At 45.7% G+C, this 26,785-nt stretch overlaps 1 protein-coding gene and 1 long non-coding RNA gene across 5 annotated transcripts in view; one reads left to right on the top strand and one right to left on the bottom strand.

Moving 5' to 3' along the window:
• The window catches only part of KLHL21 (kelch like family member 21), a 146,279-nt gene that overhangs the window by 39,854 nt on the left and 79,640 nt on the right, over positions 1 to 26,785 (bottom strand). For both annotated transcript variants that reach the window (XM_069240228.1, XM_069240227.1), the window contains exons 2-3: positions 17,055 to 18,154; positions 1,837 to 2,242 (exon numbers count right to left, since the gene is read on the bottom strand). In XM_069240228.1, coding sequence (XP_069096329.1) covers positions 1,837 to 2,242; positions 17,055 to 18,111 — 1,463 coding nt within the window. In that variant the 5' untranslated portion in view covers positions 18,112 to 18,154. The remainder of the gene's footprint in view (positions 1 to 1,836; positions 2,243 to 17,054; positions 18,155 to 26,785) is intronic.
• Positions 1 to 26,785, top strand: part of LOC138300623 (uncharacterized) — a 154,684-nt gene that overhangs the window by 73,760 nt on the left and 54,139 nt on the right. The window contains exon 1 of one of the 3 annotated variants that reach the window (XR_011204976.1): positions 17,597 to 17,691. The exons of the other annotated variants lie outside the window; for them this stretch is intronic. This is a non-coding gene — a long non-coding RNA (uncharacterized lncRNA). Of the gene's footprint in view, positions 1 to 17,596; positions 17,692 to 26,785 lie in introns of those variants that run through there. 3 annotated transcript variants of the gene reach the window in all.

Here is a 26,785-nt window from a genome sequence, read left to right as displayed (position 1 = left end):
ACAGTACAAAAAGTTGGCAGGCAATCCAGACCACTGCATTAAAAAAATGCATCTTACTGTGCATGGAGAAGCTCAAAAAACATGGAACAGTATAACAAGCATTCGCCTTCAGGTTTATAATTTCTGAATAAATAAGTGAACACAATTTAGGATAGATTTTAAAACAGAGCTTGAGCTTAACTTGGTTAATATACCATCTAGTCAGACTTCTGAAAATATTAAATGGGCAGTAAATCGGTTACAACTCCTGTCTAAATGTCAAGAATAACCACAACTTAACATTCATATAGTTAGACCCTCAAAGTACCTTCTGCTGCAGTAACATTTTGTCACATCTGTAAATGTAAGGCAGAAAAGAAATCCTATAACACGTTCAGTAATGGAAAATAAAAACACAAATGTAAACACCTGCAAGTGCCGCACTGATCATTTGTCTGGGCAAGTCAAGTGCAAAGACATTGGGTTTATACAGTAAGACTTTCTTGATTGGCGAGCTTCTGGTTGGCAGCATGGGGAAAATAGGGCAATTGTGGGGGGGGGGGGGGGAAAAAAACCACTCCGTCGGACTTTCACCAGATTTCAGAGGTGCACGTCAAACTTTTTAAGATGCCCATCATGTGGAGTTCATGCATCCCCCCTCACACGTCTATCTACTTCTTGACATCTCAGTTTCTAAAAAAGTGTAAAGTACAGCAATGTGCATTTACATCACATACAACACCTGAACAGCTTGATCCTAATGAAAGACTTCAGTACAGAAAAGCCCAACATAGCACCTCCGTAGTTAGCCTGAAACAGTTAGCCGGGAGACCAACGCTTCACACATAATGAAGAGGGATTCACCAGAACAAAAGGATGGTGTGTGCAATAGACAACACCGTCCCAGCGCCTTCACGGAGCACGCCTGAGGGAACAGCAGGCTGTAGCCCCAAGTGCTTAAACACAATCAGACACATACACATTATTAGTTTTTAAAAGGTTAACTAACACACACATTTGAACATGAAGATGGCGCTGAGCCGCAAGGAGAAAGGATCATGCCTGGGATTAAAAGCAAAACCGAAACTAGATGGGAGGAGGGGCCATCACATGCTGTAACGGGAAGAAGCATGACGCAGTGAGATGGCCAACAAAATGATCTCTTATTGAAATCTCCTGGGTGGGAACTTAACATGCAAAAGGAGGGACATTTAGCACAATGCACCAATAAAAACGAAGCATTTAAGACAAGCAAAACAAAGAACGAATGGCAAGTATGGGCGTGGTTAAAAGCCCATATTGAATACAACACGTCTAGGAGACAGTGCCGCCAAGCTCAACATAAAAAGGCAGCCTGCAGGTTTTGTTACACTGCATTGGGAGGAGCACTCTGTTTCATATCACTGAAATCAGAGCAACCCCCAGTGTAATAAGACTACAGTAACACCAGCTGCCAGTGTTAAGCATGGTGTCCCTTAACAGTCCCTTTAAGAATCTCTTAACCAAAGACACCACAGTAGCCAACAGACATACCTCAAGGAAAAGGAAAAATAAAATATAAAAAATATAATCACATCGAAGAAAAGTACCATAATAAAAGCCCAACCCTAAAACAGAAATTAGTTTGTTAAAAAAAACAACTGCTAAACTTAGCTATAAAATCCTCTCCACCAGTGCCTAGCATTGTAGTAAAATAAGTACTTAGGTTAGATTGTAAAAGTTACTCTTCTTGCCCAAAAATATATTGTGGTAGTGCATATGTTTAACCTAGTACACACAACATTAGTTATATGTAATGCAGCATTTATCAAGACAACAAACGTCACCTACTGCTCAAAGTACTCTGCAATTACTTACCTAACAAAATAGATGAGTCCGTTGAGGGTCACTGTTTTGGGTGCAAAGGACCATGGGGGCAGCTGGCCGCAATTCATCAGAGACCACATGTTTATTTCGGGGTCATAGCACTGTATCACCATGGCCTCTTCACCTTCGAGAGATCCAATGGCATAGAGCTTGCCACGGCATGAGGTGGTGGAGCAGTTGTCCATAGGATAAAGCATGGGCTTCAAGGCCTCCCATGCATCAAGGGTGGGATCATAGCGCTCTGTACTGTCTGAGGCAATCACGTACAGCAGTCCCTTGAGCACTGTTGAGCTGTGGTATTCTCTGGGCTTCAGCATTGGAGACACTTCGGTCCATTCATTCACGCTAGAGTTATATCTCCATACGTACTCATAGAGCCTGGAACCATCAGACCCACCTACAGGGATGAGACAGCAAAATCAGCATATTTCATGGCAAAATATGTACAAAGTGATACAGAACAGTTCTGCCCAAATGTTTGCACCTACAAATCAGTATATGAGATACATATTATTATATATATATATATATATATATATATATATATATATATATATATATGTACAGATAAATATGCATCATATTAAGAAAGTTAGCAATCATCTTAATTGCTGTTTCATTCATCTATCAATTTGTGTGACACAGTGAAGGCATCCAGTCATCAAATATACATCAATCAGTAGTGCAAGGCAGAGGATATTAAAAAAGGATAACATCTTCCCTGTCATACTTGATACATCGACAAGATGGTCAGAGGGTCTGAAAATTGTGATACGGCCAAGACCGCTTAAATAAATCAGCAGGGATAAATTACCCCCTCATGGGGTCCTTGTCGTCCCAGTCCTAACAAATGAGGTTTGTCCTCCACCCGACACGAGTAACACTGAAGTCCTTCTTCTATTTTTTTTTTTTTTAAACAACTCCTCCCCCTGCCTCGTTATGTTTTGTTTCCTGTCCCAAGCGGTGGGTTCACTGGTGGTCCTACCCTTTGCGCTCTGCGAGTAAGTTTTTGATTTTCTCTGGTTTTTCATGTTTTGGCTTACCTTGTGTTTCGCCGTGATCCGTGCTGCGATGACTCAAGGCGATTTTCGGTTCCCTGCTCTGACGCGCTCCCTGTCCATGTGCTGAGCTGGGACAGGGTGCTCTGTAGGCATCCGGAGCGCGGTTGATGTGAGGACCGGGTTGCCAGCTACCTCAATGGCATGTGTCCCTTTTGGGTGCTTTTTTGCTGTTTTACTTTTCCGGTGCACCTCAGTCTCGCGAGGCGAGATCTGGTTCTCATGGTTACCCTGCTTAAGCCGGTAGCATGGGCGCTGCAGTAGCGCCTCTATGCGCTTTGTGTCTGTTGTTGCTTGCTTGACCGGGAGGCATTATGGTTAAGCAAGTGGAGAAGCATCTCCATTTCCTAGTTTCTGAGCAGGGAGACGCTGAGGAAATCTTGCATACTTCTAGGGATCATTTGCATTCCATTGTTAAGGAGGCCATGGATGTGGCCTTGTTGGATAAGGACCTGCCTGCTAAGCGTCAGAGACTGGATGAGGATGCGGTTGATCAGGATGACTGAGAGGATGCTATATCCAGTCTGATCAGGTTAAGGAGGTTTTGTCCCATATTAGGGAGCAGTTGGGATTTCCTGCTCCGCAACTGGCTGAGGTGGACTTCTTATCTCAGTACAATACTAATCCTTCTGATCGTTTGCCCTTCCATGAGGTTATTCGCAACCTGCTGGTTAAGGAATGGAGTGACATTAATAAAGTGGCTATTCCTCTTTTTCTTCATAAAAGGTATCTGTTGGAGGGTTTTCAGGATGAGTTCCCTCAGCTCCCTAAGGTGAATACCATTTTGGCTTTCTATGTCCTCTTCTTCTGCTTTGGCTTCTGAAGATGCTATCCTCTCTGATGCCGCTGATAAAAGGTGAAGTCTTCTTTGAAGAGGGCTTATGCTGCCTCTAATTATGGAATCCTTGCCAATGCTTATGCTGTGTATGCCATTCAAGCTCTTTTGAAAGACTTCCATGCTTTGTTTGATAGTCTCCAGGCTCATGGGGACTTGCTGGCTAGTATGGAACGTTTATCTCAATTCTTGTGCGATACTACGTTTGACAATTTTTGGGCCCCCACTGCTGAGGCTGGTGCTTCTTTTGCTGGCTGGCGCTCCTTGTGCTTGAAGTCCTGGCAGTTGGAATCTGGCCACCGTTCCCTCATTTGTAAGCTGCCTTTTTTTGGGTCAGAAGTTGTTTGGTCCCTATCCCAACAACATGGTTGAGAAGGCTGCTGAAGAGAAAATAATTCTGCGTTCTTTTAGACAAGGGATGGATAAGAATCAAGGGTTTTTCAGACGTGGTGCCTTTCTGGCCACGGATCATCTGCCCTTTCGAGGACAGGCCCGTGGTCGGGCCGCCTTCTATAATAAAGCCTGACCCTCTTCCTCCGGTGCCTCTTCTGTCCAGCAGCAGAAATTACTATATGGCAATGGGGGTTGCCTCAAGGCTTTTATTCCTCGATGGAATTAGGTGGTGTCAGATGCCTGGGTTCTTTCCGTAGTGGAACATGGTTATCAGATACAATTCAAAGGTCTCATTCCACCTCCTCTTTTCAGACTTAATCCTTCTCCAAAGAATCCCAAGAAGTGGCGCAGTCTCCAGGAGGGAATAGTTGCTATTATTGAAACTGGCAACTGTACCAGGTACGGAGGTTCCGAGTGGATTGGGGGTTTTACTCGACCGGGTTTTTGATCCCAAAACCGGACGGTTCCTTTCGTCCCATTCTGAATCTCCGGTCTATAAAGAGATTTCTGCTTGTGGAACATTTCCAGATGGTGTCCCTTCAATCGATGATTCTTATTCTCATGCAAGGAAAATTCTTAGCCACTCTGGATCTCAGGATGCTTACTTCCATGTGCCAATCCATGTGGAGAGTCACAGGGTGTTCACAATGGTATTGGCCCCTTTTATTGCTTTCTTGCATCTGAAAGGTGTTGTCCTTTATACTTATTTGGATGATTGGTTATTTTCTGCTTCGTCTTTTTTAAAGGCTCAGCAACATGCGTAGTTGGTGTTTGGGGCGACTTCGGTTTCCTGGTGTATCTTTTGAAGTCTCACATTGTTCCCTCCCAGTTGAAGATGTTCACTGGCGCTCGTCTGGATACTCAGATGGGTGCTGCTTTTCTCCCGGATGACAGGATTCTTTCTCTGCAGTTGGCAGTTTCAGAATTGTTGACTCGTTAACACAGTTCTGCAAAGTAATGGTTGAGAGTGTAAGGCTTGTTGGCGGCCTCCACTGCCATAATCGTCTGGGCGCGGTTTCATTTGAAGCATGTTGTGAATCACATCCTCGATCACTACAGTGTGCTGATTCCTCTCTTGGATCATTTGACTCAAGCTCTGTCATGGCGGTTGGTCAGGGACAATCTGTTGAAGGGGTTGCTTTTTCAACTTCCTCCCCAGTTCTCTTGATGACCAATGCCAGAGAGTGGGGTTGGGGTGTGGTGTGGTGTGGTGTGGTGTGGTGTGGTGTGGTGTGGTGTGGTGTGGTGTGGTGTGGTGTGGTGTGGTCCTGTATCACCTGGAGGAAAGGGCCCCTTGGTCTCTAGAGGGGGTGGGGGGGTTTCAGCAATCACCGAATTGGAGGGAGCTCATGGCGGTGATGCAGGCCTTGCTTTATTTTCAGCCTTGTCTGCAGGGTCAGAATGTGGTGGTCAGGTCGGACAACCAGGTTGCCAGGGCTTACCTCAAAAGACAGTGGGGTACGAGGTGCAGGTCCCTCACTCAGGTTGCATCCCAGATCTTTTCCTGGTCAGAGGCTCATGTTCTGCTTCTGAAGGGGGTGTACATCAGGGGAGATGAATTACTGGGTGGACAGTCTCAGCAGGAACCTTCCGTCCTCTGTAATGTATCACCTTGCCCAACCTTGTTCCTCTTGGCGTGCTGGGGGTTCGGAGCTCCTAGGCTGGATCTGTTTGCATCTCCAGACAATGCCCATTGCCCTCACTTTTGCACAGAACGTCCGTCTCCTCTGGCCTGGGTGATGGATGCCTTTCCGTCCTTTGGCCGCTGGGGCTGTTTTATGCTTTTCCTCCAATTACTCTCCTACCTTGGGTCCTGCAGAAGATCAGGGTGGAATGGTCTCATGTGATCCTCATTACTCCTTACTGGCCCCACCATCACTGGATTCCTGTCCTCCTGTCTCTGGCGAAGGGGCAGTCTCTGGTTCTTTCTCATAGGCACTTGCCCCTTCTGCTTCCTCTGCTGATGGGCTTCACGGCATCTCGGTTGTGTCTGATGGCTTGGCTCTTGAACAGGTAGGTTTGGTTCAGCTGTGATGCTCTTCGCAGGTTGCTTTGGACATTCAGTCTTACAGAAAGCAGTCTACCGTAAAGCCTTATAAAAGGCATTGGGGGTCTTTTTCTTCTTTGTGCGGTGCCCATTCTGTGGAACCTGCTCCTATTGCTCCTTTTAGGGTCCTGAACTTCTTACGTGATGGGTTTTTGAAGGGTTTGGCTCCCAGCACTCTTTCTGCCCAGTGTACTGCTATCCACGCTTGTCGCTCTTTTTCTGATGACTTGTCTGCCATGTCTCCCCTAGTGTTAAGATTGCTTCCGAGCTTTAGGTTGCAGCACCCTCCTGTCTATGGGATGGTTCCTTCCTGGGATTTCTCCATTGTCTTGAGGGGATTGCAGGGGGCACCATTTGAGCCTTTAGAGGAGGCTGACTCACTTTGGCTGTCAGGCTACGGTGATTTTACTGGTGGCCATTACTTTGGCCAGACGGTTGGGTTAGTTGGGTGCTCTTATGGCGGTTTTTCCCTAATTGAAATTCTTCCGGGATCGGGCTGTGCTCAGGTTAGATCCTAGGTTTGTTCCTAAAGTTTCTTCTTCGTTTCATTTTTCACACAAGGTTGTTTTGCCCGTTTTTTTCAGACTCGTCAGCCTTTCCCTCTACCTTGGATGTCAGGAGGGCTCTTCTGATCTATTTGGATCGTACAAAGCCATTCAGGTTGTCTTAGTCCCTTTTTGTTGCTTGTGGTTCTGTCTCAAAAGTTTCCACGGTTTCCACACAGACGCTGAGTAGATTGGTCAGACAGGCTATAGCCCAGGCATATGTTGCTGTGAGAGTCTCTTCCTGAAGATATCCAGGGGAGGTCAACTCATTACCATCCTTCTGTGTTTGAAGATCTTGATGGTCATTCTGGGTCTGCTGTTTTGTCTACTGCTACTAAGCAGTGATGCTTCCCTCAATAAACATGTCTGCTTGTTTCCTTGGTGCATCTGTGTTTTATTTCTGCTTGGTTACTTCCTCATTTGTTAGGAGTGGGAGGAGGATGACCCCATGAGGGGGTAATGTTCTGTTATTTACTGGTAATCTTCATTATCAGGAATAGGGGTCCTCCTCCTCCCAGTCCTCTTCCCTCCCTCCCTCCCTGTTGCACCTTGTCAGGCTCTGCTTGGTAACATACAGGAGAGAGGTGGGGGTTGGGGGTGGGGGGGGGTACTTAGTTGTTTAAAATATATATATATATATATATATATACACACACACACACACACAGAAGGACTTCAGTGTTACTCCTGTCAGGTGGAGGACAAGCCTCATTTGTTAGGACTGGGACGAGGAGGACCCCCTCCTCAAGGTAATGAAGTTCACTGGTAAGTAACAGAACATTATTTGTCAAGAACAGCCAAAATTGTCAATGTAATGTGGCACATTCTGTGGCATTGTTACTTAATTCATTTAACATTTTAAAACACATTCTTAGGTTGTCTGAGCAAAAGCTTGATCTCATTATGCGGAAAACACCACAGCTGCAGGATCACATAATTACAATGGCACTGGCTATAGCCCTCTGCAAAGGAATCAAGTGGAGTGACGGTTAGGCTATGGTTGAAAGAATGTGGTTTGACGGTCCAAAACAATTAAGGTCCCTAGTGGATACAAAGCAGATTTCTTTGTGTCACTATCATAACTCACACTTTGGTCTAAGCCCACGCTATGCTGAGCGACTGATTACCCAAAATGGGTCCCAGCATCATCGAAAATAGCTTTTTTTTTTTAACTTAGCTGAATAAGGTAGGACTTGCATTTTTTGCTTGACAAGGTATTTCTAAACTCGTACCCACACAAACATAATCCATCGACAATTATAGTTTCCTATTTTCTCCATAGGTTGAGGTGTGGCTAACATATTGTCCCTGTACTCAGTAAAATTGTTCACTGTGCATGTTATAAGCCTTTTGGAAATAATTTACCTACTCGTGTCTCCGATTCCACCATGAGAATCCATTCCCTTTGTAATACACATATCGAATTTAAATCCAACTTCTCTTTACCCACCATTCCCTTTTAAGAAACCTCCCATTAAAAAGCAGAGACCTGGCCACGATTTTAAAGAGGTGAGGCTTTTCGTGTTACACAGACAGTAGTTTGGAAAGGGGGAAACAGTTCCAATGTACTTACACCAGGCTTACAAGGTGATGACTCGACTTAAAAGGGAGGGTAGCTGAACCTGCAATGTCTTATGCATTTATTGTTCATACAAGTGGTTGCGAACTAGTACTATCAATGTGTCAGACAATAAAAGATACAAATACAACAGTACTCATCAGCGGTTACCGTAATGGCAACTACGTTCTGCATATTTGTGGTTTCTGCATTTTATGGCTCTTATGTTATGTTGTCTTTGCAGTGGATAGTGCTCCAATACTTTTGGGTATTATCCAAGCTATATAAACTGCATATATAAATAATTGGTGGGCATTTTTGCTCTGAATAGAACAAACTGGGGATTGGACTTCACGAACATAATGCTGCAGAAAAGCACTTGCACCAGCCATATAAATGAACAAGTTACTTACGTTCAGAAACACCTTATCTGGTAGAGACTCGATCTAGCCACAGATTTTTATCTTAGAATATTGCCTAGGCATCAGACTGGATCCGGAAAATCTTGAACAGTTATCCCTTTGCGGCAGACGGTGGTGCTAATCGGCTCCGCTTTGGCATCGTAGGCGCTAGCCATCCCTGAAGTGACATGCGTCATGCTTATATATGTCCTAACCAAGCCCACTGATATTAATTTATATACGTCACTATTGCCCCACAAGCACGGCGTCACATCAGAAGGGTGATTGACCAGAGTGCAGAAACTACGGGCCTACAGGGACCTTTTAGGCAGAGGAACCAGTTTGAAGAATTGGAGGGATGGGAGGGTCAGTAATTAATCTGCAGCTAGATATAGTCTCCCCCAGATAAGGTGTTCCCGAAGGTAAGTATCTTGTTCATCCGATAGAGACTTCTAGCCCCAGATTCCTTACCTTAAAATAAGGTACTAAAGCCAGTGGGTGTAACAAAATTGTATGGGGGGGCCCCCTGCACAGAACATGGACACCCCCCCGCCCCCCTCCAGTCTCACTAAGGCCAGGTGTTGTGCTGAGGGGGCCCCCCCTGGAGCTCTTCCACCACAGAGGCCTTTGTTACACCCCTGACAAAAGCAATACATCCCCAGAGGTGGGTCTGCAAACTAACTCAGACCAAAAAGCCCTGGAGGGCAGAACGTGCAAAGTGCCCATCACAGCAGACCTGATTGTCAAGGTAGTGATGGTTGTTAAACGTATGCAAGGATGCCCACGTATCAGCCTGACAGATATTAAGGATGGGTACTCCGAGAGTGAACGCAGTCTTGGCTCTGGTAGAATGAGCCCGCAGGCCCTTAGTACGTAACTTGTTGGCCAACAAGTAGAATATTTTCATGCTGAATACAATCCATCTGGAGATGATCCGCTTCTGCATTGCTTGCTCTTTCGCTGCACTGGTGAACCCACCAAAGAGCTGATAATATACTTGATGTTCTGTGGTACAATCAACAAAGAAGGACAACGCTCTTTTTGGGTCCAGACGGTGGAGTCTCTCTTCTTCCTTGGCGGGATTTGGTGGAGCAAAGAAGGTCGGCAGTGTAATACTTTGGCCAATATTGAAAGGTGTCACTACCTTTGGTAAGAAAGAGGCACAGGTGTGAAGAACAAATTTATCTGGGAAGAAGCTGGCATATTGTGGTTTAGCTGACAGAGCCTATTAACTCGTTGATCCTCCTAATGGCCACCAAGAAAACAGTCTTGAGTATCAGGAGACGGAGAGGGCAACTATGCATGTGTTTGAAACGGGAACACATCAAGTAGGTTAGCACCAAATTAAGGTCCCACTGGGGCATATCAAAAGGCTTTGCAGTGAACATGTGTTGAACACCTTTTAGGAAACCTCAAGCAAGCCAATATGGCTAAAGGATACTCCTTAATTGTGCCCAGGAGAAGGCCTAATCGGGATAAGGATAGAACACTACTACCAATTCGGATAAGGGTGCAGAGAGTGGAGCAATATAAGTCACAGAGCACCAAGCCACAAACCTGTCCCAATAGCAAGCGTATATGGTCTTTGTTGATGGACACCTGGCTGTCAAGATGACCTCACGTATTTCAGACGGGAGACCGAAGACTCAAATATCGCTGCTCAATTTCAAACATATGAAGGTGGACTGTGCACAGATCTGAGTGAAGGACCATGCCCTGTTGCTGCAACAGGAGATCATCCCACAGGGGCAGCCTGTTCTGAGGACCGATGTTCATGCTCAGGAGTTCGAGATACCACACTCACCATTCCCAATCCGGAGCCATCAGGATGACTTGGGCCAGTCTGTCCTAATCTTTTTCAGAACTCAGGCACAAGTGGTATCAGCAGAAAGATGTCCAGAGTCCCACTCGAGACGAAATATACTTCCGAGCGAGTGGCGCCTTGGAAACTCCAACAAACAAAAATACTAACACTGTGCGTTTCTGGCAGTGGCAAATAGATCTAATCAAGGTTCAACTAAGTCACGGAAGAAACCCTGCATCACCTCGCATGGATAAGCCACTCGCGAACCCCAAGGCATTGACAACTGAGAGTTTGTCAGCCCTGACATTCCCGGAACCTCCCAGCGTTATATGAGGAAAATGTTCTGACCGTCTAACCATATCCAGAGGCGGGCAGAGCCTCCTGAAACAAGGGTCTCAACCCCATTTATTGCAGTACCACATGGCAGTAGTGTTGCCCATCAACACCTGGACCAGCCCACCCTTGACGGATGGAAGGAAGGCTTTCAGTGCCAAGGAAATCGTTCCCAACTCAAAAAAGTTGATGGGGAGCAAGACTCCACCAGAGCCCAGAGTCCTCTGATTTCCCATCTCTTCCAAATGGCCACCCAAACCCAGAAGCGATGCATCAGTCAACACTTTGAGATCTGGGTGGGGGAAGGGTAAAAGGTCTTCCTCTGACTCAATTACACTTCATTGACCCCCACTGCAGGTCTTTTACAGTACCCTGTAAAATCTGGACCAGGTAGAAGAGAGATCCCCTCCCGATGCTACACCAACTGGGACTTCAGAGCCCACATAGTCCAGTGGGGATGCATTACCATCAGGATGCATGCGGTTAGGAGACTCTGCATTCTCACAGTCAGTCATACCGAAATCCACTGGAATCATAGCCTAAATATTTTTGAATGACAACTCCTGAGAATTGGAGTGGAACTGCATGTATCCAGAACACCGAAGATGAAAAGGAGCATCTTGGAGGCAGTCAGGTGTGATTTCTGCATATTTATAGTGAACCTCACCAAATGCAGGTGGTTTGGTGTAGTCTGAAGATAGGCAATGACCTTCAACAGTCAGCCATTGAGTTAGGATAAGACTAGAACCCTTGACCTCCAAAGATGGGCTGCAACCACCGCCATTACTTTCATGAACACCCGAGGGGCAATGGTAAGGCCAAAGGGGGGCACAGTGAACTGACAGTGCTTGTGCCTACTGTGAACCGCAGGTAACATCACGGGCTGGCAGGACAGGGGTGTGAAAATAGGTGTATTGCCAATCTAACGCTACCATCCAGGATCCAGGCTAGAAATGACCTGAGCCAATGTGAGCATTTTGAATTTTTCCTCTTTCAGGAAGTATTTGAGAGGGTGTGGATCTAGAATAGGACGGAGGCCTGTCCCCCTCTGGTAACAAAGTAGTAGGAATAGCGACCACAACCTACTTACACTGGCACCCTTTTGATGGTTCATTTGGCCAAAAGAGCCTGCACTTCTTGATAGGGCAGGGAGAGGTGGTCTTTCATCAGCCAATCTGAGGACAGTGGTATGGGCTGCAGGGTTCCAGTGAATGGAAGGCTATAACCAGACTAAAAATTTGGAGCATCCACATGTTCAAAATTGTGGCTTGCCAATGGGGCAGAAGGTGCCTGATCCTCCTGTCAAATGGTTGCCCATATTATTGTGAGGGCACAATAAAGGGGCTTGGAGGCTGTGGTTGCCAGGGATGGCAGACTGGCAAGATCTCTTTCCTTGGGGCCCACGGGAATAGTGGGAGCCAGGCCCTCGGCCACAAAAAGAACCGGGGAATCCGTTGACAATTGTGGCTGGGTGCAAATGGATACAGGTCATAGATGCTAGCATAGACACAGAAGCAGCAAAAGACGGAGTGTTGTGTGGGGCCATTGTGTGTCCCAACGACCCGGCAATGGCCCTACTGTCCATAAAGCACTGAAGTGCAAGTCGGCATTGTCACCAAACAGACAAGTACCATCGAAGGACATGTCTTTAAGGAAGGTCTGGAGGTCTCCGAGAAGCCAGATGACCTCAGCCACGCATGGCATGGCAACAAAGCGCCACCGACTAAGCAACTGTTCTACCCAGTGAGCGTGTTGTGTCCACTCCGCAGCACAATATGAACTTTACCTCAACACTGCTGTCAGCACTAGCCTGGGTCAAAATGGCTCGGGCCTCCCCTCACACCATTTCCAGCACTTGCGCAAACGAGTCCCATACTGTGTGGATATACCAGACCAAGAGGCACGTGGTGTTCACCAATACAAGTGCAAAGCTGGTGGAAGAGAAAATCCTCTGACCAACGGTATCCAGCATCTTGAATTCCCTATCTGGTGGAGTGGTAGGGAATACACCCGGGTTAACCTTGGAAGTTGAGCGCTGCACCACCAAGCTCTCAGGCTTTGGATACTGGATAGGGAAAGTTGGATCCCTAGGACCTGGGTGGTAGCGGACTCAGGCCACGAGCAAGACATCAGTGAGGGCTTCATTGATGGGGAAGAGGGGTTCCATGGGGATACCATGGGTTGAAGCACTTCAGACAAGACATTGGCCTTGACCTCCCCAGAGAGCAGCGTAAAGTCGAGGACCTCCAATGCAAAGGAAGCACCTTTCCTCCATAACCACACTACGAGGACAGACCAGGCTAGTATCTGGCGAGGTATTCAGACTACTGGCATCGGCCATTTCCTCATATCAGTTATCCTCAGCCAAAGGTTCCTCATGGTGGTCAGGATAATCATAAGGCTCCTCCAATTCACCCCAAACATATTCATCATAGGGCCTATCAGAAAAAGGAGGCACCATATCCCTCCTAGCAGGTCTTATTCTGGTTGGCGCTGGTGTCAACATCAGAAGACACCAGCCCAGCTCAGTATTGGAGTCAGGAATAACTTGGGGCAGCGCCAGGTACAGCGTCATTGGGCTGAACTGAAGCTTGTGGAATTGAGACTTGAGTCAGTCCGGATCCACGAATGGATTTAATGGTCCCGGCTGGTGCTGAGGGCAAACCCGCTACAGGAAAACCAGTCAGAGCACCTGCCAAACCCATGGGACTGGTAGGCGCTCTAGAGGGGGTCGGTTCGCCCGAAGAAAAGGTGCTAAGCCTGGTAAAATTCCTTCAATTGGGCAGGTGGTGCCAGTAAATTCAGGGAGGAATGGAGAAGATCCAGGCGGAGGCTCCACGGGGAAAGTGTGGGAGCGGGGCCTAGACTTGTGGCCTCATACCAGCGCCTCATCCGATAATTTGGACCGGCTCGATGAAGTCTAAGAATGTTTCGACTTCTTGTTCTTTTTGTGCGACTTACCCGATGATGATTTGGAACTCAACGATGATCGGCAGGAACGACTCAGTGAGCAGGCCTGGGACCTTCCACATGACTGGAACCTGGAGCAGAGTCGAGTTGTTTGTGCCGAGCACCCAGAAGCATCATCAGTCGTTCCTTGACCACTCTGGGATTCATCACATGGCAGTTATGGCAGGCCTTTGAGTCGTGGTCTGGATTCCGCCACCAGAAAGTGGGGGGCTCTGTTACAGGATTTAAAACCAACAGGTTTCGAAGTGGACATCCCTAAGGCACACTGGGAGCTTAAAGCTTCAAAAAGTCGACAAAAAGTTTTAAAAGCATCTGAAAAATGACTACAATAGGTCCTCCGGATCCACGTTGATGGCACAATAAGAAAGGAACTGATACGCGCTAGGGTCATGTCTATATAGATACCGCACATGTCACTTCCGGTGCCAACGATGTTGATGCTGAGCCCATCGGCAACACCTTCCAGTGTGCAGAGATACTGCTCAAGATTTTCTGGATCCAGTTTGACACCTGAGGAATAGTCCAAGGTAAGAATTCTACAGTAAGAAGTCTCTATCAGACTATAGCTTTGGGTGTGCCCCAGTTGTGGCAATAAAGTAGCCGGATCATTATACAATGTAGCGCACCAAGAGACATGCTGTTGCTATTTATGAAAGTTTTGAATGACACAGCTCCTCCTACACTTTGCAGTGTCATAAAAATCTGCAGTTACGTTACAAAAATAGTTGTGTTTTCACTGGAAGCAGCTGAGAAGATATCAGAATTGGTGGAAATGTCATAACAAAAAAATATAGATCTGAGTGTGTCTGACTGGGGTAAACACCAACTGATTAGACAAACACTATTGTTCTGAGGACAGGCCTCCATACAGCATTTGGATATTTTTAATCATGTGTTTTCAAAAAGGAAAAGCTCATAAATGATCAATCTGCTTATAGGTAAAGCTTACTCTCATAGCAAGGCATACGTGGAATTAGAATAGTAAATACACACTTCATTGCAGTCAATGGCTGCTGTTCTTAAGTATAGGTGGTGGGTTATGTGTACATACATATACAGTTCACACCCAGGAATGCCTTCATCAAACAATACAGTTGTGGTGTAAAGTTATCAACAACTATGTAGAAAAGACATGAGCTGGATAAGAACAAGTAATGGTGAAGTGAGAGCTACGATGACCTAAGAGAAGGCAGCAACTCACCACGGCAGCGTCAGTAGCAAAAATGGACGACTCTGCTTGTTACTTGTAGCCTGTACTCCCCATCATCGTGTGATAAAAGGTGATTGATGTTTCCGATGAAATCAGCCAGGATGCGTCTGAATCACAACTCGAGAATTTAATGCGAACTGCTTTCACTCGCAGCTATCAAGTCACTTTCTGTTTTTTTGTAATGAACAAGTAATCGCTTCGGGATAAGTTAAACTGTGACATAAGATATTACAATTCCCTTTGTTCTAATAGGGCTAGTTACCTGGGGCACTTTGGTGTTAGGTGATTTACAACAGCCTTAATTTAGGTCCCCAAGCCATGACCAACCATAGCATTCTTGAAACCAGCCAGCGCAGTTTTCATACTGTTATATTGCACTGTGTGCATAGCAAAGATTGTCTTTTAGTTGAAAGGAGCGGTGAGTAGCCGAGGCCTTGGAACTTTATATTCCATTGACATAAACACACAGTACAATGTTAATTGGAATAACTTAAATCAAAAGAGAGGCAACAGACACGCTGTGGTTGTAGACTAATTCAGAGACCAGGTTTGGACCAAATGTAAGAATGTGCGACTGAATAAGCAACGAAAGGGGTCAAGAAAGTAGGTAAGCATCAATAGTTTCAGGATGCCAACTAAGTTTCCAGTGGAGTAACATATAATGGGTGGGCATTAGAAGGCGTAAAGGGATACAGGATAAAAGGCAAGAAGTACAAAAGATTTGATTGGCGTATGAAAGGTTGGCACAATGTGCCAAAAGCATCAATGGGACAAGGGGTACCATCAGGAGTAAAATGACAAAGTGGGTGTCTGAGAGTAATAGGAAGCAGAGTGTGAGTCATAAGAATGACGAAGGAACGAGCCAGTGGCATAAGTAAAACGGAAGAAATGTATCTTAAGGGAATCTATAGATCAGGATGGTTGCTACCTGCCAGAAGAGGTGGAGATTAGAACCACTGTTAATATCAGTAACACGGGCGGTATGTGACTTGACAAGTTTAACAAGAGTAAGTGTTAGCTTTAAAAGAAGTTGCAAGAGACAGGGTGGGTGTCAGACGAGATAAGGGGGCACGAAGCTTGAGTGGAAATGGTCAGTACCAAAAAAGAGCGGTGGTGTGAATGTCACAGTAAAAGGACTAAATAGGTGTATATTAACGGGTAACTGGACAAAATGGATATTGAAAAGAGTGGCACAGGACTAGGAGAGTATGAAAAGAAGAAAAAGAGGCAATGTTGAAATGTAGAGAAATTTCGGGCTACAGGGGAATAACAAGTAAAAGAGGACAAGGCTAGGATCAGAAAAAGTAACAGACAGTGTGGATTATAAAGAGCTGTATTTCACAATAAGCACAAAAGGTGTAATAGGGAAAGAGTTAAAACGACGTTATGGAAAAGGATACCAAAAAATAGAACTGAGGCCAAGGATAACACCATATGAGTAACAGAGGTCTAGATGGGTGCCAAAAGGAGAAACACGGAAAGGTTACTTAAAGCTATAATGGAGAACAATTTGATTGCCAGGAGCAAGCGGTGATGAAGTAAAGTCAGAGGATGTGCTAAAAGGAGTAATGTGATATGGACTCTATGGCTAGACAGGGGTTGCAAGGGAAAGTGCGGGTCTCAAAACTACTCGACAGTATGAGTCATGAATGAGTGACAGGACCGAGTGTAAAAAATGAGCAGCATAAAAAAAAAAAAGGAATAAGACAACTGGATTAACGAAGGACAAGAGTGCAGGTTAAAAAACATAAGCGGTCAAAGCCCGAATGGCTTAAGAAAAGTAACTAAATAGGTAAAAATATTAATTTTTTAAAAACGCGGGCAAGGTGAGGTTTTTAGTCTGTATTATGGAACCGATGGGATGTCAATAAGAGGAGTAACAAAGGACATACAGACTACGAAATAGATTTAAAAAGAGGCGAGATGGCGGTCAAGTCAGATACGGAATGGCTGCCAGGATTAAATAGGAACAGGTACACGGTGAAAGATATTTGACAGATATATAGACACATATGCGTACATGAACTCGAGCCTTAATGGGACAGAAATACATACCAGTGACATAGATGTCGTTGCCTAGAGCCGCAATACTGTAGCCACCTCCGAGGTGGTCGGGGAACTCAGCAAGGTAGCGCCATTGGCCAGTGTGCGTGTTGTAGCAGTCCACAGTGACAAGCTCATCACAGTCCTGGTCGCAACCCCCGATCACCACTAGAATCTCAGCCAGGCCGGTTGAGGGACGCGGCCGCATACGCTCGCATGGGTAGTCGTGGCGGTCATACTCGCATGACTGGAAGGCACGGGCCTCAGCAATAAGTTTGAGGCAGGGTGGGCAGTAGTAGACAATTGGGTCACTCTCCACGTGTGCCAGCAAGTAGAAACGCCGGATGAAGGGCAATCTTACGTGCTCAAAAAGCTCAGGCCAGAAATGTTGACGTCGCTTAGGATCAGCCTTGACCCACCGCAGTGCTATCTGATAGGCTGTCTCTTCCTTGTCCACACACAGCCGGTCGTCCCGCACGTACTCCAGAATCCGCTTCTTTGGCAGTCGCTCAAACTCTTTTACTTGTGTAAGCTCCACAATGTGGGCTAGGATAAAACGCTTGGTGCTCTCGGCCAGGCTGCGGCAAGCGTAGGCCTCAGCGAAGTCCTGGATCTCCAAGCAGTTGGCCACATCCAACTGCTGCTCCAGGTAAGCGCAGCAAGCTTCCTTCACTGAAGGAAACTGAAAAAGGTCTGCTGCTTGCAGTAGCAGCTCTACGTTCTCTTGCGTGACTGTCACGCGGCCAGTGTAGCAGAAGTCCACCAGAAGACCTAACGTGCCAGCTGACACCTCATGCAACTCCACCCGCTCAGCTTGGCTCTCCCGAAGGCACCCAGCAAACATGGCACGAAAATAATTGCTGGCAGCAGCGAGCACCGTGCGGTGGCATGGGAAGTCCTGGCCATCAACAGCGATAGTCATGTCGAAAAACTTTTGCTCTGCCCGCAGTTCATTGATGCCTCGAAGTAGGTGCAGTGCATGTGCGTTGTCGTAGAACGGTAGGGCTGTGGTAGAGCTGGCAGGCAGCAGAGTATTAGGCATGGTGGCAGTACCCGTAGGTCTCTCCATGTTGTGTTAACAGTCTCCCTCAGCTCCGGAACCAGCAGGCCATCTGTAACGAGAACAGGGAAGCCTTTAAGTGAACAGATATCCACACATACCACGCAGCAGCACTAGGACGCGCTATTAATACACCACCACTCCGCCTCCTCGGGACACGTGTCTGCCCGCCTGCAGTGACCTCAGCTTGGAAACCTGCTGTAAACAGGCGCCCTTTCCAGCTCTCGAATTAAACCCAAGAAGGCCGCTAGGGCGCCTCAACTTTTTCACTGACAAGCGAGCTTCTATCGTTGGCGTGGAAACCAAGCTTACAAGGGGGCAAATTGGCAAACTATATAGAAAATAGGATTACATTCGATTTTAAAACACGCCGAACTATATCTGCAGCATCCCTGGAGACCACTTGTTGTGTCTGCGTGTTCGCCCACCTTCCGGAGACGATATGTTTGCATTTAGTCATCTGCGTTGTGTGGTTGGTAGGGAACAGAGGAGAAGGCAGAAGACATTGGATCCCCTTCTCTACCCCGAACTTCGAAATTCCAACTGGGGATGTCTGAAATGAAACCGAGAAGAGCTGGTACACAGTCTTACCGCGTCTGCTTCCTTTTAGAAAGTGTCACCTGAGGAACTGTAGAACAGCAGACGTGCTGAGACCTGCTGGCCCTGTCACACTAGACCTAAGTACGCCCGGTACAGCAGTACCAGAACTGTCGCTTGAGAAAGAAGGCAGTATGCTGATGCAGCGTCTGGGTTCACTGCAAGTACACCTGCTGAAAAGCACATTCCATTAAACTAGTGCCATCCAGTTCGACATGCTGGTTTTGTGCCTTTAAAAACCGTGGCTTTGAGCTTTCACTTTCTCTTTACAAACTTGCACCTCAGCACCAGGTGCCAGTCCGTGTCCTACACAAACAGCACGTCACCGTGTACAAGGACTACGAACACGTTTTGGTCTGGTGTGCAGACTCCAGACGCTTGAGTACGTGAGTATACAGAGGCAGGCTGGGAGAGTCCCAAACAATGCACAGACGGTATAAACTGGGAAAAGGACACATAGGACGAGAAAGACCTTGAAAAGTATTTCTGGCCAGTCTAGCTTTCACCTTCACAAGAGAGGCCTCCCACATTAGTAGCCCTGTAAACATGGTTCAGACCTGCCACTGCAATGTCCATAGGCGCATTTTTAAACCAACAATTATTCTTGGTTGTGTACCCACTTTTCATACATGTAAGGCATCACTAAGGTAAGCCCTAGGTAGCCCCATGGGCCCGGTGCAGTGTATGTTAAAGGTGGGACATGTACTGATGTGTTACAAGGCCTAACAGTGAAATACTGCTAAATTCAGCCTTCACTGTTGCAAAGTTGGTCGGTCGATCGGTCTCTCTCTCTCTCTCTCTCTCTCTCTCTCTCTCTCTCTCTCTCATAGGTTAACACTGGGCTGCCTTTAAATATAATTAAAGTGCAGATTCCCTTTGAGAGAAGGTAGAAATATGGAGTTTGGGGTCTCTGAACTCAATTTAAAAATACATCTTTTAGTGAAGTTGGTTTTTAGATTGTTGGTTTAAAAATGCCACTTTTAGAAAGTAGGCATTTTCTTGCTTAAACCAATCTGTGATTCTGCCTGTGTGGATTCCCTGACTGGGTCAGTTTGACAGTTGGGCTGTTTGTGAATCCCCTCTAGACAGTGAGACAAAGGGAGCTGGGGTGTAGCCTGCATATCCTGATTAGCCATCTCTGCTGGACTGGAGGGAGGAGTGGTCACTTACACCTGAAAGGGCTGTCTCTGCCCTCTCACAATGCAGTCTCCAACCCTCTGGTGTGTGTCTGTGGCATTGCCTGGGCAAGGCAGGATCTTGGGAACAACAGAGACTTTCCTTCGAAGTATGCCTACTTCAAAGGCAGAGAGGGGTGAAAGTATTAGTCCCAAAACCCCTAAAAATTAGATTACTTCAAGGATTCAAGAGGAACTTTAGCCTGGAGAAGAGCTGAGAAGTGATGCTCTGGCCTGTGACTGTGCTGTGTTGGGCTATCCTGCAGTTGCTGTTTCTGCCTGTGCAAGGGGACAGAGACTGGACTTTGTTTTGCATTACTGTTAGAGAGGTAACTCCAAGGACTTGGAGTAAAGCTTGCCTCCTGTTTTGAAGCCTTAGGGACAGCAAAGGCTTCAGGGACAGCAAAGGCTTCACCACCCAGTTCTGAGTCTACCGGATGTGGACTCTAGCTTGCCAGAGGGTGCCATTCCAGTTTCTAGGCCCCTGGAAGTTAATTTCTGGAGAAAAAACCTGTCTAATGCCACACAACTTCATAAAGGATGCTGCCGCCCAGAACCGCAACACCTCCTGCCCTGAGGCTGTGGACCTTTTAGAAGTGCAACAACCTTGGCAACCCTGTAGGCTTTGCATCGCTGCAGCTGCTGATCCTGCCCGACTTCGAAGTGTCGTAAGTCCGATGTCTGTGGCATCCGACGCCATTGTGGCGCCCGAGGCCCTGTGACATAATCGCGACCCGTGAGGTAGCCCTGCCTCATCGTGACTTCACCCGAATTTATGCTTGCCAGGATCAAGGGAATGACTGTGCAGCCGACACCGCTTCACCTCCACCGCTCTGCGGTAGGGACCCGATGCTGCTGCGTGACACCTCTGCCCTGTAGCACCGAAACAGACACCACATCGGATCCAGCGACGCCTCACACCCCAACTCCGTTCACTGGCCTGTTTTCTACTTGTTTGCTAAGGTACTGTACCTGTGGGGGGTGTCGAATGACTCCATAAATAGCACTGTTGTCATCGCATTGGAGGAAACGACTCCGTCACAACGCCGCTTAATACAAACTTGCAGCGTTTGTGCCTGTAGGCACTGTTTTTGTGTTTTTAAGAGCTAAATTCATATTTTTAACTGTGTATTGTGGATTTGTGTTGTATTTGGTCTTGTTTATTTAGATAAAATAACTATTTTTCTAAACCTGTTTTGTGTCATTTTGGAGTGGGTCACTGTATTACTGTGTGTATTTGTACAAATACTTAAATTATATCTAAAGTTAAGCCTGCCTGTTCGTGCCAAGCTACCACAGGGGGGAGCGGGGATTACCCAAGTGTGATTCTCCTTTACCTTGACTACAGTGAGGGTCCTTGATTGGAAAGGGGGTAACCTGACTGCCAACCAAAGACCCCATTTTTAACAATGGACCTCGTCCTTTCTGCATGGTCAGCCCCAAACCTTTTTGCCTTCCTCCTCCCATTTTTGCCGATTTTGTTCTTGGCTTTAGGACTCTGTGCACTTTACCACTGCTGACCAGTGCTAAAGTGCATGTGCTCTCACCTTAAAATATGGTAACAACGGCTTATCCAGAACTGGCATATTTAATTTACTTCTGAGTCCCTAGTAAAGTGCACTATGTGTGCCCAGGGCCTGTAAATTAAATGCTACTTGTGGGCCTGCAGTACTGATTGTGCCACCCACCTAAGCAGCCCTTTAATCATGCCTCAGGCCTGCCATTGCAGAGCTTGTGTGTGCAGTTTTGAACTGCCATGTCAACCTGGCAAAATAAGCCCTTTGCCGGGCCCAAACGTTCCCTTCTTATACATGTAAGTCACCCCTAAGGTAGTCCCTAGACAGGAGAGAGGGCAGGATGCAATGTATTTAAAAGGCAGGACATGTGCTTTAAGTTGTACATGCCCTGCTAGTGAAAACCCCCCAAAGTCATTTTTACTATAGCAAGACCTATCTCTCCCATAGGATAAAATTGGGATTACCTTATTACATCTTATAAATGTAATTAATCTGGAAGGGATAAACTTTTTGAGTTTGGTGTCTCTGGAATCACAATTTAAAATCACAACTTATGGTGATGTTGAATTTCAATTGGCACTTCTGAAAATGCCACTTTCAGAAAGTTGGCATGTTCTTACTTTAGCCATTTGTTGCCTGCTAATAAACAGAGGGATAGGGAGGAATTTTGGTCCAGTGTACAGCCTCCCTAAAGATATGCAAATCAAGAAAAGTACACTGTTCCAACTAGAGAGAGAGACAGCAACTATGGGAGGGTCCTATTTTAGGAGCAAAAACCTCACAGACCCAGATGGGTGTCATGCTTCATCATCGGAGTTGCTCCTCGTCAGACTGGCGCTGCAATGTCTGATGGGCACCACCCCAGATGGGGGGGGGCTTTTTGCCGGAGTTCTTGTCTGAGATGATGCCAAGACCCTAAGTGTGTGTAAAGTAAGGAGATCAAGAGAAAGAAATCTAAAATTGACTCACTGAACCTCAAGGAAAGATCTGTTTAATAAAAATATATAGGTCAGAGGCCAAGATTAAAACTAATCATGAGAGTGAAACAGAGTTAATGGTCAATCACTCTAGGACAGGGGTGGGGAATTTCCACGCCATCCCCCATAAGGGTCAACATGTTTCGCGTCTCCCAGAGGCCCAGACGGGTCCAGTGACGCTTCTTCAGGACCAAAAATAGACTAGATGTATCCCCTATTCGTGAAAAGTAAAAAAAACTAATACCTGAAATTGTCAGGACAAACTGTATCCAGTCACTCACATTAATAATTTTTCTTTTTTTTTTTGCTCCTAAAATAGGACCCTCCCATAGTTGCTGTCTCTCTCTCTAGTTGGAACAGTGTACTTTTCTTGATTTGGTGCCTGCTGCCTGTCTCTGAACACTTTTCTGGGGTGAGTGAAAGCCGGGCTTGGTGTATTCCCCTTAGACAGCCACACAATGGGAGCTTAGGTGAGACTTGGGAAGTCCTGGGAAGATGGGAGGGAGGAGCTGGACCCAGCCTCACATACACCTGAATAGGCTGTGTATTGTCCCCCACACAAAGGGCTGCATAACCCCCTGCAGTGAGTCTGGACCAAGGGCAGGAACGGCAGGACCTCTGTGCACTTTGAAGGCCTGTATATGAAGTCTGCCCCACTGGGTATAAGTACTGGAACTCTGACATTACAAATTCAGTACACTTCTGGACTTGTGACTACTCTACCCAGAAGAACAACCGTTGTGTTGCAGAAGGATTGCCACTCTGTTTGACTGCTGTTTTACTGGTCTCCTGCCTTGCCGTCATGAACTGCTGTTTCTCAGCTGGGTGAGAAGGACTGGACCTGCATCACTAGAACCCAGAGTGACTAAGGGCTAGCCAGCTGGCCTCCTGATTTGAAGTTTCAGGGACATAAAACATTTCTGTCCACCCTGCTTCTCCTCCTAGACTCCCAGATCTTTGAGTCTGCCTTCCAGTCCTGGACCCTTGGAAGTCGACCTAAGGTGCTTCTCCTGTTGAACTGATGCATCCACTGCTGAGCGAAGCATCCTTAAGCAGAACTGACACATTGGTGCTGTTGCATGGATTGGACCAGTCGATAAATACTTACATGGCAGCTTCATCTTGCATTTTGGGACCGATGCATAGCCTTCAGAACCACCACTGCACAACTTTTCCTGGCGCAAGGTTCCCGCATGCCAGTTGATGGCAGCCTCAATCACACAGCAACCCTGCATCGCAGCAACCCCGTTCATCGGAACCGACACATTGACTCAACTGTGCAACGCATCCTTGACATTGGTCTTCACATCGTAAGCCCTGTCGACAGGATCCTCAACATCGAAAATCATGCACTGCCGCACTGGTTCCACAATGCTTCAACTCTGCTGCATGACACATCTTCAACCCAAAACCACACAACCTCAGATTAAAGTACTTTTTCTTTTTCCTAATCAGGCCTAACTGGTTCCCTGTAGCTGGCCTACCTTCTATTGTGGTCCATCAGAACCTGTGACTTTGCCCTGGTCCTGCACAACCAGATGTCCCCAACAGCGCTTTGTGCTTCTTGGAGCTATTTTTACCTAAACCTTTGAAATTCAATTATTCCGGTTCCACTGACTTGATTTTTGTTGTTTTGTTGTTAAAGTCAGATCTATTTTATTAACTTGGTTTTGTAGTGCACTGTCATTTACAAACAACCCATTTTCCACTGAAACGGCCACAAATTTCCCACTAACATGCAATTTTACTCAAATCTATATAGCCTTCAATTTGTGGAAAATGAGTTTCAGCAAAAAACATCACACAGAGTTACAATAAAATGTGCTTTTATAACTACTGAAATATATTTTGAAATGTTTGAACAGTTAATTTACAAGCAATTTAAATGTGTTAGAAAACAAAAAAGCGCATCCAACGATCTTTCAGTTTATACACTTTTTATAGCACCATTGTCAGACAGTTCACTTTACAAAATTCTCCAACTTTGAAGTCAGAGAAAGAAAAGTAAACACCAACCTCCAGGATAAAATAAACAGCAAATTGCAAGCAGACATATGCGGACATTTGACCTCTGTCTCAGTGCAGAGCAAATGTGAGAATATAAAAACAATATTTTAAAGTAACTTTACTGCTCATTCACTTTTTGAGCGGACAGAACACTGGTTCTTTGTCAGCTCACCAGAAGAGCCAGTAGGCTCTACAATTAGCTCTGGCAGTCAGCAAAGAATCTTTTCTACAGAAGGAATTAAAACGATGTTATATGTGTACTCTTAAATTTTCATTGATATTCTATCAATCATTGCTGATGAAAAAAATTCAATTTTTAGTAACAAATGTACTAGTGAATACATATTTTCCCACAGATTAATCATATTTAGACTATATCTCCAAGCATCAGACTGGTCCGTAAATCTATTTGCCAACGACTCCCCAATCCTGACCCTGACCATGTGCCTTCAACCACAACTTGGCCCAAAAAATGATGACAGAGTACATTAGACATGAACTAGGACCCATAATTATAATTTGTTAAGGAGCAAACTCTTGTGGATGACAACATTTCCTAGAGTTCTCCTATTTGTCAAACATGATCAATGATTGCCAACTACTTTTGTTGTTTCCTGTGGAAAATACCCCTATCCATAGCCACAAATATATTAAGGCACACAATAACTATCCAAATCTATTCAAGGCTCATTACAAGCATTTATTTCCGTCTTTATCAACATCTTCATTACAAACTGGTATATCTTTGCCCTAGATATAAGCCTCTGGCCTGAAAAAATACAACAATGTGGACTTCTTCTCAAGGGGTCAATCTTTCCTCTACAAATGTCATTTAATAACTTTTCCAACTTACCAACTGTCACTACTGGCTCTTCAGGGACTGAAACCAAAGGCACTGGGAGAGTAAGCACATGATCAAGACAAGTGCAGATTAATCCTCATATATGACATCTCCCTAATTAGACTTCGTTGAATAGTTCCAAATCCAGTCTTCTGGCACCTTAACATTTGGAAGCAACTAGTTAAATACAGTGGAAAATGCTTAGTAAGGGCCAAACAGAGTATCCTCACCAATGAAAAAGCACACATTTCCCACGTACATTGGGAGGAGGACCTCTGTGTAAAAGTCATTCTGCTCATACAGTTGTCTATACTGCCCGAAACACTACCCTGTATCTTCAATTACAACGTGTATTTGCCCTCTGACAAAATAACTAGCCTATTGACGTTCTCTGAGCTGCATCCTCCAAAGTGCACTGAGGGAGGTGGGCGCAAAAGGCTACCAGGCTTCAATAGGTTCACAAATTCACCTTGAAATGCTTAGTACAATCAGTTTTGAGTTTCTAAGCACAAGCGTGCACTGATCTCGGCACAGTTTTTCCTAATGCACACAGTCATGCCAAATGTTCATGCCCATATAAAGCTTAACTAGATTGGGGGGGGGAGGATGTCCAACTACCTGGGATGGTGCTTCTGAAGGACTGTATTATACCCCGTTATTTGAAATGTTGTGCACGGATGTTAGAATCTACTGGTTCTCCAATCACCCTACACAAGTTCTCCCATCAGATGTGCATGGCATAATTGGCCCTGTTCGACATGACCAGCAGCCAAATATGCATGTTAGACCATACTCCGAGCAATGGTTCAGAGAACGGTTTACAGCTGATTTCGTTCTTCAACAAGGGGAAATAAAAAATAATTTGTTGAGCTGGCACAGCGAAGCCAAGGAGTACTGCCTTGAAACAGATTATCTGTCAGGACCTGACAATTCTCTTGCTCCTTATTGTCAATTTGAATGGCAGCATATCCAGGTAAATATGAAATTTACTTTATTGGGAGATCACCTAGGAAACCTCCAGCTCTGACAAGACTTATGATTTAGCTGAACAGAGTTCATGGGGAAGCAGCGCCTCAAACATGACACATGGGACATTCTCTCACTTTTTGACTTTTACAAAATACAAGTATATATTATACTTAAGCCTGCCAGAAGCCCACTCCAATCCACCTCAAGACCATGCTGGTCCTCTGGGAGAGCATCAAAGCCCACTAAAAACTACCATTTAATTGTACGAGGGTTTTCAGAACTGGTACATTCTTCATACATAAAAATCAACCCTGAGTGGGAAAATTTAAGAATGGTGGGAAATAACATCTACTGGAGCTTTGGAAACTATACATACTGTCTGTTCTTGACCAAAGAAAACGCAGCAGAAGAGTAACAGGAGACGGAGATACTGAAGCACGACCTGCTGGAATTTAAGTTTAGAGCCACTCAATGGTTGAGGGCTGTTTCGACTCTTTAAAAGAAGTAGGTTTAGTTACCCTTTTGGCTCCTTGTGGTACATTGAAACGTGGCATTCTCACAAATATTTACAGACTTGTGAGTGACTGTTCCCACTCCTGC

This window comes from Pleurodeles waltl, chromosome 6 (assembly GCF_031143425.1).
Source record: "Pleurodeles waltl isolate 20211129_DDA chromosome 6, aPleWal1.hap1.20221129, whole genome shotgun sequence".
Lineage (NCBI taxonomy): Eukaryota > Metazoa > Chordata > Amphibia > Caudata > Salamandridae > Pleurodeles > Pleurodeles waltl.
This window is presented reverse-complemented; position numbering and strand designations above follow the sequence as displayed.